This window comes from Haliotis cracherodii, unplaced genomic scaffold (genome assembly GCF_022045235.1).
Source record: "Haliotis cracherodii isolate W230 unplaced genomic scaffold, xgHalCrac1.p SCAF_3, whole genome shotgun sequence".
In the NCBI taxonomy this organism is placed as follows: Eukaryota; Metazoa; Mollusca; class Gastropoda; order Lepetellida; family Haliotidae; genus Haliotis; species Haliotis cracherodii.
Window position 1 is genome coordinate 49,709,945 of NW_027266286.1, and position 12,544 is coordinate 49,722,488.

The 12,544-nt window shown below is 36.0% G+C and overlaps 1 protein-coding gene across 1 annotated transcript in view; it reads right to left on the reverse strand.

Moving 5' to 3' along the window:
* Nucleotides 1–7,286: 7,286 nt before the first annotated feature.
* LOC139473602 (E3 ubiquitin-protein ligase rnf213-alpha-like) overlaps nt 7,287–12,544 on the reverse strand; it is a 351,622-nt gene continuing 346,364 nt past the window's right edge. Inside the window, exons 88-92 of the mRNA XM_071256275.1 lie at nt 12,386–12,460; nt 10,842–11,036; nt 10,133–10,222; nt 9,567–9,760; nt 7,287–7,637 (exon numbers count right to left, since the gene is read on the reverse strand). Coding sequence (XP_071112376.1) covers nt 7,439–7,637; nt 9,567–9,760; nt 10,133–10,222; nt 10,842–11,036; nt 12,386–12,460 — 753 coding nt within the window. The 3' untranslated portion in view covers nt 7,287–7,438. The remainder of the gene's footprint in view (nt 7,638–9,566; nt 9,761–10,132; nt 10,223–10,841; nt 11,037–12,385; nt 12,461–12,544) is intronic.

Consider the following 12,544-nt stretch of genomic DNA (forward strand, 5'->3'; position numbering starts at 1 on the left):
AGCCCGAAGTGATGCAGGTCTCAGACGTTTACCACTTCGGTGAAACCCATGGGCACGGGTATGGTGCTGACAAACCTAGAAACAAAATCGGGGCGAACTGGGATTTGAACCCACAATCATAGGTTTCTGGCGTGCCAAAGGGATGCAACTCGATCTACACAGCGAATCGCGGCGCCTTAGACGACTGGGCTACCCGTGCCCCCCAGCCTGGATGAAATTTTACCCCCATCTTTGTACCTTAACTATCACGTTGTGAGAGTTTATTGTGGACCTTGCGAAAAGGTGAGCCTAGATGTACTTGTGCCCTTTTACAGTAATGGACTCGGTACGTCCTCTGTTGAAGTAAATGGATTGTCAAAGTACTCCATGCAACAGGACATCATGTCACACTGCCTGAGAGTCACTAAATGTTATCGTCATAAAGCCTTGCATAAAATGTCTTGACTAAGGTCTTACTAAGACTGGAAACAGCCTCTCAATAATTCTTTAATACCTACAAATATAATTGTAAATATTTACCCAAAATGAATGTGTGTATGTTATGGAATTGTTTGCACCTTACATTTATTAACCCAGTCTACAATGTTTCTTACATCAAACCATATTGTATATTGCATCTTCTATCAAGCACGGATCTCATTCACATAAGGTGTTTGCCATTCTTGGACATCTAACCTTGACACACATAACATCTAACATCATCATTTGCAATCCATGTTATTGCAATTTGTCAGCACATGGCAATACATACATTCTCCTATCATTATAAGTGGTGGCAACATCACTCGAGGTACATGAGATTTTATGCATCCTTCGTTAGCTATTATACCACGAGACGGAGGCTAACGAGGGACGCATAAAATCTCATGTACCCCGAGTGATACTGCAACAACAAAATTATTTAACAGACACGTTTTAATCTACCATTGTAAATAAATTAAAACAAATTCGAAATTGATAGAAAAAAGCTGTTCAGTTGAGCTGAGGTGAACTTGTGGTGTGTCACGTGACTTTCAAGAATGCATTTACTCAGATTATGGAGAACTGTACTCCTGGAGTTTCAGCAAGGATTCGGGTGCCTCCTGGAATTGATTTTGCTGCATTTAGCCTCTTGATTGGAACGTCAATGCCAGCGTCAAACACGTTTTCTGTGCATTGTTACACTCCTTATATGTATCAGGATCTTCGGATCATTGACCATCGATTATGACCATGAGTTGGTCTGCCAAAGGTCGTGCTCTTAACGTAGACCAGAGGGGTAAACCGAGTACCATCAATATTTGATAATGATTCCTAAACACATGCTTATTGTCGCTTTTATTTTATCAAAGAGAGACGTTGATCTGGGATGGCATCACTCAAATAAAATATCCGTTTCTATCAAATTACATGCACATAAGCAAGCAATATATGACAAGTGATGGATATGTGAAAGTCACTTCCCCAAAACAAAGGTATGTTTGTGAATGAGTCCACAGCACTGCTCATCACAGGATAGAGATATAATTCGATCTCTGGGTTATCGATGCATCGAACTGAGTGGTGCATTGAACAACATATGAAAGAACAAAGATATTTGTGAGGTCAGCAGTCACCTCTATTGGTGGATTGGGCTGCTTCTGTTTTCACAAGTAATGCAAATACCTTTCCAGTTTCTTTTACTTATCCTTCTTTTCTGATAATATTCCAATAACTCCGATGAGCTACAGGGCCTTGTGGCTCTATCTTTGTAACATGACAGACAACAATAAAGTACACAAAGCACAACTGGTTTAATAATAAAAGCAAATAAATCATTACATTGGTACATATATCAGTTTTCACATGTGTATCATCACAACATTTTGGAAATATAAAAAAGAGCTCTGTTGAAATAAAACTGGTTAAACAAGACAAATTTATCAAACAATCCGAACATAAGTATTTGAGACCTCTCCCATGTTTGTTGACAACTCATCAACCTTCATTAACTTTACGTGATTAGTGATCTTTATCAAATGACAAGAAAGTCTGTTAACTTCACAATCAGTTTCTCCCAATACAACCTCACTGTACATAATGGTAAATATAAAACATGCATTCATACTGGAATTCAACACTTAGATAAATCGGACAATATCAATGATCCTTACAAAATCTCATCTACAATTTACAAGTTGTGAAAAAACACATTCTCTCTGAACAACGTTTGTCTTGAATAATAATCATCTAGATATGGATGTACATGATTCATAATGACAAGAAAAATGAATTACTTAAAACAGTTAACTAAATATTGAACAACATAGTAATTCTTATTAAGAGGTTTTTTTCTAATTGACTGATACATGTACTATATTGCTTCTAAGTTAACAGATAAGGAAATCAGTTGTTAACATGTCCATATTATATGGCCAAAAATACATTTCAGAATTAGATTAATTACTATAATACAACAGTTTGTTCTTGCCACAATGACACAAATATTTTGTGATTTGAAATGGAAAAATGAATAAAATAACAGTTTTGGCATAATAAACATATTGGTGCTTCTAAAGACTGACAACTTCCCTCACACAGTTTCAGACTGCCCATTACACATATGATAATGATGTTTGCACTTACAAAAAAAGGATGGATTATTTGTGTTCAGTGCCTGAGAACCCATGACCGTATGTAGGAATTATCATCCATAACATCAAGGGCATCAAACAGATGTCCTCATTCCACAAACAATGGATATACTTAAACTGTGAGATTAAGAAAGTTAAGACAGCAGATAAATAAATCATGAATCAAGACTAAATTCACTTTTGGTGTAGTGATGTGAACAGGTGAGGTGAGGTGAAATGGGGTTTAACGTTGTGTCCAAGATTATTGCACTTATATAGCAATGTGCATGCACGTGTATGTGTGTGTGTGTGGCTGCTTGTACTAGTCCAGACTGATGCCGATTTATAGTGCTAGCACACTGAGATACCATGCCGCAGTTTAACATGAATACCCCACTCAGACACAGTATACTGACTCCGAGTTGACCAGTCCTTGTTTTAGCCCCTTAATGCCGAGCGCCAGACAGGGTAACAACAAGTACCATCTTTTAACATCTTTTGGTATGATGCGGCTGGGGATCGAACCCCAGACCTTCCGCTCTCCGGGCGGACGCTCTTCCATTAGAACACGGAGGCGGTCTTGATGTGAACAGAACAACACAGTTTGATATGCACATAATATGAAAATAGATCTCGATTTACAGTTAAAGTTAACATCTTTGAGTATATATCTTATATACTATGGGTAACTTGACTGATATATACAGTAATGCTCAGACACTTAAAGGCACAAGTGACTGGATATTCATATGATCAATGTTGCAATTATAATTATAACATACATAACATGCAAACCAATTCTGTAAGTACAACATACATGTATATTTATACAGTTATCCCTCGCTACAATGCTACTTTCAGGGTCAAAATAATTGATGAGCGTTATAGCGGTTTAACAGAGGTGGAGTCTTAGGTGGTAGATGAGCAACAAAACAGTATACATGCGCCGCCTACCTAACGCGATCTACGTATAAGATTTGAAGCTGACACTAAGACGCTTAAGATGTTCAAGAGTTATATACAATAATTCATGACTTTTAGAAATGATTTTTCTGAGCAAGTCAGTCAAGTTATTTAAGCAAATATTGTTAAAGCCACAGATCTAAGTAAAATCAATGATTAAAAGAAAATTACTTTTTTTTGTTCATTAAACACTGAAACTAAAAAGTTATTTTGAAAGAGGTGAAACATGGTATAATGTAGCAAAGATATTGACTACTATTTACAGTGTGTGACTATATGACAAAGGATACATATCACACTATAGCACAGATATTGATTACTATTATTTACAGCCTTACTCTATGAGAAGTGATGTCCTGTATATTACACTGTAGCACAGCAAGTAACTGCTGTTTACAGTGTGTGTCTATATGACAAGTGATGCATATTACACAGTCGCACTGATAGTGACTGCTGTTTACAGTGTGTGTCTATATGACAAGTGATGCATATTACACTGTAGCACTGATCGTGACTGCTATTTACAGTGTATGTCTATATGACAAGTGATGCATATTGCACTGTAGGACAGATAGTGACTGCTGTTTACAGTGTGTGTCTATATGACAAGTGATGCATATTACACTGTAGGACAGATAGTGACTGCTATTTACAGTGTATGTCTATGACAAGTGATGCATATTACACTGTAGCACTGATAGTGACTGCTATTTACAGTGTATGACTATATGACAAGTGATGCATATTGCACTGTAGGACAGATAGTGACTGCTGTTTACAGTGTTTGTCTATATGACAAGTGATGCATATTACACAGTCGCACTGATAGTGACTGCTGTTAACAGTGTGTGTCTATATGACAAGTGATGCATATTACACAGTAGCGCTGATAGTGACTGCTATTTACAGTGTATGACTATATGACAAGTGATGCATATTACATAGTAGCACTGATAGTGACTGCTATTTACAATGTGTGACTATATGACAAGTGATGCATATTACACAGTAGCACAGATAGCGATGGCTATTTACAATGTGTGACTATAAGAGAAGTGAGGCATATTACCGGTACATGGTAATTTATATAATTTATACATACACTTTGGACACTGTCATGATGGTTACGAGCTCTGTTTGTAACATTGCAAGTGGTTGTAGATGATTTTGGTGAATTTCCTTGTTGATAAGAAGTTATAACAATGGGGGCCAAGATACTTCATGATTGATATTTATGAACAGATTTAAAAGCACATATGGCACATTAAAACATTATCCAAAAGAGGGTTAGTCACATTATTTACCTCTCGTTCATGGCAGTCAAACAATTAAAATATGTCAGTCATAAAGAATTCTTCAATATTTATTAAAGAAATGATATATCTAAATGATAAATGTACATGTCAATATCAAACCTCAATTTCATAAACAACTACAGTGCATAATTGTGTAGATAAAGGGAACAGAGACACTTTACACAATCATACAGATATAAGCTTCCTAATGGTTCTACAGATAAGTGTTAGATAATTCTTTATATACCACCTACGTACAGATGAAACCATATCCTGGTACATGGATACTATGGGCAGAAACACATCAACATACATACAGACATTCTTCAGTGCTCTTATATAAAAGAAAGTAACAGCAATCATTTGTACTTCCTAAAACTGGAAATTTGATTAAAATTTATTTTTAATATTATATGAAGAATGTTTTAATACAAATATTCGGAATTATTGCAACACATTCTAAATGTACTATTAAGACACTACTTGTTCACCAGATATATACAGTTTATGTACATGAACAACTCCACAGTTCTAAACCCCTTATGATGATGATTGTAAAGATGTTTGTTTGTACAAAGTGGTTTGATAAAATGAAACATAGTCTTAGAGTTAAAGCAACAGCGATGCTGTGATTAGCTAAGAAATTGATTATGACACAAAGCAGTAATCATTCTCTAAACACTGGAATCCAGAATTGTGAATCACTAACTCACTAAGCCAATTAAGACAATGTGAACACTGTAATACAACAAAATAATCTGCAAGGATTCATTTCAAAACTGTACAAAATATACCATTCAACATCCAACTACTGGACACACTAGTTGTATCTACTGTGATCCTATGTGAGGTCTACTTCAACAGCAAATTCTGCTACATACAATATCCATTCTCATACTTTCCTCAGGCTTAAAACAAATGCCTAAATAGCATAACAAAACAAATCAATAGATTTTGCACTTTCTGAGAAAATCCACAGATTTCCCGCTTCTGGATTGCCTTTTACGTCTAGCTGCAAATCCAATAGCTTTCTCAAATTGTACTTTAAACACGCACAGGAGATATGATCTCAACAAACATGGGACTGGTCCCTAGGAGCATACATGATTATTTAAAAAAAATCAATCAAAAACAAAAAATGTTTCAAGAATGATAACACAGTTAAACTTATTCAACCACTCCTATCTCTATTTATGCAGAACAACTGTATAACATGAATGTTGCTGATGGTCTGTTTGATGCATTGATAGTTAGTCTATCACACTTGTCACAACCTTGTCAAAAACAACAGCAACTTAAAATGCTAATATATAAAATAGTTTCACTCAAACACTGCTGCTATATCTTATTGACACAAAATGTAAATTAGAGAAATGGCAGTTGACCATGACAATCATGTAGGTACCACACACACAGCACTTACTGTAGATCATATGGTATACTTACGTAGATAACTTCAGTAAGCTGATAGCAAGTTTCATAAATTGCTAGATTTGTTAGATAAAAGGTAACTGTTTCAAAACATAACCAACTATTACATATTCCCATGATGCAACTGATTAGCTGTAAAACAGAAAAAAACATATTGAAAAGAGATAAAACACTGTTGACAAAAATACCTAAAATAGTGATACACCTCTGAAGCTAAAGCATAAGAATAAATACTTGCAAAATATATACTTTATAAATAACTGAAAATACACTATTTCAAATCAAATTCAATGTATGTAAGTATGATATATATATATATATATATATATATATATATATATATATATATAGGTTTGGAATCCATGTAAAATTCTGCAAACAACCAATCATGGAAATAAGTTGCAAAATGTTACCAAATATACTCAGCATCATAATTGAGGGGTCATGAAGATAATAAGAGTTTAACTTGTTGGCATATGTTCATGTTTGACACCCTACATACTTAGGTGACCCTTCAATAATGATGCCGAGTAAATGTCAATACATGTGTACTGTTCAGTACACTGATTGCAAAAATGTATGTATGATAAAGGTCTGATATCAATCCTTTAGCTCCTTACAGTTTATCAATCCACTATTTACAAAGCTACAATACCACACATTCTAATATACTCTAAATTAGGTTAACTTAGATGTATATTTATGGGTTACATAATCAGTTTAGAGTTACGTTAACAACTAAGTAGTCTACAACTAGTCAAGAAACACATTAACCATAACAGCTTTGAATATATATGCTGAAAACATGTATCATATAAAACACAAAATAACTGTTTATTTATTACAAAACTTCATGATTCATCAAAGAACATACAAAAACTAATCATAAAATGCATACACTCCACAGTAAACAACTGATAAATTTAAAAGAAGCATGTAAAAAAATAACAACTTACCACCATCAACATCAGCTAAAAAATACATGATTCTGTACAGATTCAGTACAATACATGTACAGCTGTATAATCTGTTGACACTGGGATCAGAGTTGCACCACCTACACAAGAGAACATGAACAGGCTGATGCAGGCATCAGGTTGAAGTACAGCACATGTACAACTGTATAATCTATTGACTCTGGGATCAGATTTGCACCAGCTACATCTCCTTCCTGCGCTGGTTGATCTCCTGGAGCAGCACCAGCCAAGTGTCAGGGATGTGCATGCCCTTGATGCTAGATGGGAGTGAGGCAATGTCATCCTCTGTCAGGGTCTGATCAGTGCTGCTTGATCTGCTTCCCACACCTTCATCACTGTACAGTGAACGATCAAGGTGACCTACCAGTAAATCTTTCAGGCTGAAATAGAATCATTGTCAACAATCAGCTCAATTAAATCAGATATATAATCAAGAATGCGAAAGCTATACACAATTGACAAAAGTAAAAAACACAGCTAGTTGGACTTTCTAGCATAAATATCTGTTTTGCATTTCAAGTAGGAACCTATTTTTTTATGTTGCAAATATCATGCAAAGAAAATATAAGAAAATATAAATCAGTATGCCATGTTTCTTAATGTAACCTCATAATAGCTTGGGGTGGTGGGGTAGCCTAGTGGTTAAAATGTTTGCTTGTCATGCAGAAGACCTGGGTTCTATTCTCCACATGGGTACAATGTGTGAAGCCCATTTCTGGTGTCCCCCGCCGTGATATTGCTTGAATATTGCTAAGAGCAGCATAAAACAATACTCACTCACTTACTCGCTCCTAATAATTTAAGAGATGTGTCTTATGAGTGTTTTGGATTTTAATGCAAACACCTGGTGTCATAACTGATTTTCCATTAATCCATTTACATAGATATTTTGCCTTTTATGTCCAAAGGAATCTGTTTAGGCGGATAATCAAGACTGGTTATTCTCTGGTGATGTTTTATATTCCCTTGCATCCATAGAGGTTATCTTGCGAATGTTTGGGGATGGTAAATATCCTGCATTAGGAATAAACATTGTATTTAGCCTAAGGCTCGCTAAATACAATGTCCTGCATTAGGAATAAACATTGTATTTAGCCTAAGGCTCGCTAAATACAATGTTTATTCCTAATGCAGGATATTTACCATCCCCAAACACACAAGCGTGATAACCTCTTTATCATATAATGTCATTCTTTAATTCTGTGCTTCAAAATCGCTTTCCCTCTCTCACAAACATTACCGAAACATTGCGAGTTTTCCTGGAATGCGCGCATTAATATTTATTACGTCACAGGGTAAGTGATGTGTCAGTCGGACAGTGACAGTAGCCAATATAGTTCCAACCGAAATCTGTTTCTTATACAGTGGCAAAGCAACATATACGCAAAACAACAATTGTTTTTAATTGCCTTTCGCAGCAATCCATCGGTCTGTCCGCTAGAGTAACTGCCCTTTGTCAAAGGGAAGCTACTCTAACCCTAGTCTATGAGACGTCACAGCCACGGTCAGACGTTGTTGACAGTCAGTTGATCCTGTCATAACGTTAAGAAGTGTAGTCAGATGTACACCAGTGACAAAACGAAACAAGGTAACAATTCAAACATATTTCGGTCAAATCCAACTATTTTAATTTGTGAAGTAGGTTTCAAGCCACAGAGGTCTACAAGCACATCTATGGCTACTGATCCCGCTTGGCTAGGCCTCATGCCCTCGCAAAATTGTTTCAAATTTATATCTCCAAAGTTGCCAAAACTTATAAAATGCCTTAGCTACGTCACAGTTAGACACTGATTTTCAGTATATTAGACTGTTCTTTTGATAATGATAGCAATTATCCCTGTAGTTTATCCAGATTCCTGATGGTTAATTCTGACTCAATCGCCAAATGATGAGGGCGATGCCATGTTTCTTTATTAACTGTGAAAGTAGTCCCTACTTGACCTTTGATATTTGCATCTCTATCCACATATGACCCCAACTGCTATAGTTTTTATCTGTTGGCTTTATCCTGCCGAGAAACCTACCCATTATATGATAAATCCATATATCTACATGTCAGGCACATTATGCATGTATATTATACCCCAGCCATCATATACTTAGAGATGTCATCTCCAGATTTGAGGAAAAAAACTCATAGTTTGGATATATTTTGTATTATTAGACCATCCAAATATACATTACCATTTTCAGCAGCATCTTCAATACAACACATTTATCCATTTTTTTCATTTTCAACATAATGAACCAACTGTATATTTCATGCAGGAAATACAATCATTCAGTTTAGGGAATTGTGATTTACACACCTCATAGACTTTGTACTTGGTCCATCTGAGTTGTCAGCAGGTACAGCCACCCACAGCAAGAGACAGTTGAAGATCTCTTGAAGGAAAAACTCCAGCTTGTCAGGACTTTTCTTTTGACAAAACCCACGAAGATTAGTTCTCTCTTCCTCACTCAGATCTACATTGTGCTCACTGTCAAGATTGCTGAATGGGTCCTGCATACACATGAATAAAATAACAAGCAGCATGAATAACAGATTAGATTCTATGCATTTGCTAAGAATAGCTGGTGAAAAATGGGTACAGATATTCATTTCAGAAAAGCCCAACTCATCTTATTTTAAAGTCACAGTGTAGCTTAAATCTGATGTCTGGATACAACATTTCACATGAGTTAAACATTGTTCCTTGTTATGCATAAGCAGGTATCGATAATCATACCCAAATTCATACTGATACACAGGTCATCTGTGGAAGTCAATTATATTCACCACAAGAGTAACTAACACAGTATCTGGTTTGGTGTATTTATTCCAACAAAGATTAAGAACGTCTATGTTATGGAAGTGTCAAGAATGTGAGTGTACCTGGTTGTGTTCAGCAAGTATCACAGACTTCTGGAATGTCAGTAAAAGCCACAGTGACTGAACATGCCTGAACTGACAAACCTGCCTTGCCTGAAATATACACAATAACTTCAATATAGTGAACAAACTATAACATAATGAGAGATTTGCAAAAAATAACCCTTCTCAGTGCAGTTCTGATATTGTATTTTGAAGAACCCATGTGGTCATTCTGGCTTAGAACTATGCTTGTCATAAGAGCCAAGCTACCCGGGTAAATAGCCTGTCAGGCTCTCAGCAACTTGGTTGATTGTATGTCATGTTACCCTGATAGTGTGGATCATTGCTCATAATATCAATCAACTAATGTGTTTCATCCAGATTCAATTATTTACAAGCTGTTAGTATATAGCTCAATGTGGCATGGAACACCAAGAAAAACTTCCAAAAAAGCTCTATTGTTCTTGAAATAGGAAATATTATTCCATATGTATTATTCATTTCAAAATAATTATTTTCCAATCGTTTCCACTTCATATCACTTCTGAGTTAGCTCCCTCGCTTGAAGTTTAACGCTTCTGGTTTCTTGTCAGGCGCAGTGGTCCAAAATATCAAAATCCTGATACCCCCACATTACTGACAAAAATAGGCACTGTGTTTCAGAGACTAACATGTTATGACATATCTTTCACCATAGAGTATGTTGGATAATTAAGGTAATTCTACAAACCTTCTGACTTGTTATTGTCGGTTTCATCTTGAGCACATCTGTCATGAAAGTCTGCAGTGACTGGTCTGGATCTCCTCCCAGAGACTTGAGGAAGCTGGTGGTGATGTCCAGGTTGTTGATAGAGTCACAGATGTCTGGCAAGCTGGACTTGAGTTCAGACACAATTTGTACCTTCACCGCTGGTGACAGGGGCTCCTGAACATCATAAACATATATCTTGTGTATTTGGATTTAAATGGTCAATGAGAGGAACTACATGTCAATCAATCCTTGAAGAACAAGTCCAGTGAAAGAATAGATTGTCATTTTGTTGCAAATATCAATTTTTCGTGATACATGAAGTCAATTTCCAAGAGAGAAAAATGCCATAGAATGCATAGAATGCATACAAATGTTCTAGTGAAAGTTATGACATCTACTTCCAAATCAAACCTTTTTGAGGGCATGGCCTAAAGCTACCGGTGCAGCAGTACATGACAAATGTTTCCAAACTGATATGTAGACCTGATTTCAGGGCCTATCTGCGACATAATCCATGTGGATGCGATGAACTCATGGAAAGAAACCCCAAGGAGACAAGACACTCCTTACAGCAGTGGTCACATGACTCAGGGCACTGACCGGTCATGAAATTAGTTGTAATACAAGGAGAAATGATGAACTGTCTCCTTTGAAAACTGCGCTACATCTGCAAGGAGATGGCACATGATGGAACAATAACAAACTGCACAAAACTGACCATTATGGACTTTGTGTTGTTATTCTGATGTATCAAGATATGTATCATATGACATCCTTCTGTATCATTGCACTGCTATTCTTTAGAATGCCTAGGGATATCCTACAAAATATCCCTGGACCATAACTTGATAGAAACTATAACCTGAGAGATTCTGAAATAGGTCTCTACACAAACATCATAATAACCTATTTCTATTCAAGTAAGTATGTACGAATGTATATATATACCTGCATTAACTTTACTAAAAATATTTCCTGTTTCTGGAAGCAGACTCACACACTGCTACCGGTTTCAACACCAAGGCTTTACAAGTATTTGAAGTCATATTTTGGAAATGTTATGTTTGACAAATGTACTAATTGTCCTCCACATTTTGTAAGAGAAATCCTTTGTTGCGATGTTTTTGTTTGATGGTTACTTAATTTATCCTGATAGATTGTATTGTTATTGATTTATTATTATGTCATTTATTTTAAGTTGTTAAAAAACTCAAGCTTGGATGAGAACATAAAGCTTGGCAACAGGAAGGCCCTTAAATTATTCAGCTCTCGGCCTTCTTGCCTTTCCATTCCTATCATCTCTAAATTTTCAACCAAACCATGTCATGGTTTAGCCTTTACCGGTACTTCTGAAGGCCACTTAAAGATACAAGTAAGCTGATCGGGACAAGCAATGCCACTTCTCAGCTGAATATTTTCAATATTTAGTTCATAGGGTACAACTAGATCTTCCAAAGTTCATCTGGACTGGAGAATGTGTGTTTCAGTGCAGGGTTCAGATGTTACTCATGTGTGATACAAACCTGTGGTATTCTGTCTTGGAGTGTCTTAAACACTGCAATGTTTCCTGAATCTGCCCTGTACACCATTTGATCAATCTGAAAGAAAACATTGGAGGAATACAAATTACCTGACACATCTACATGTTAAGTGGTATACAAGAAACATGATGCAAAATCATA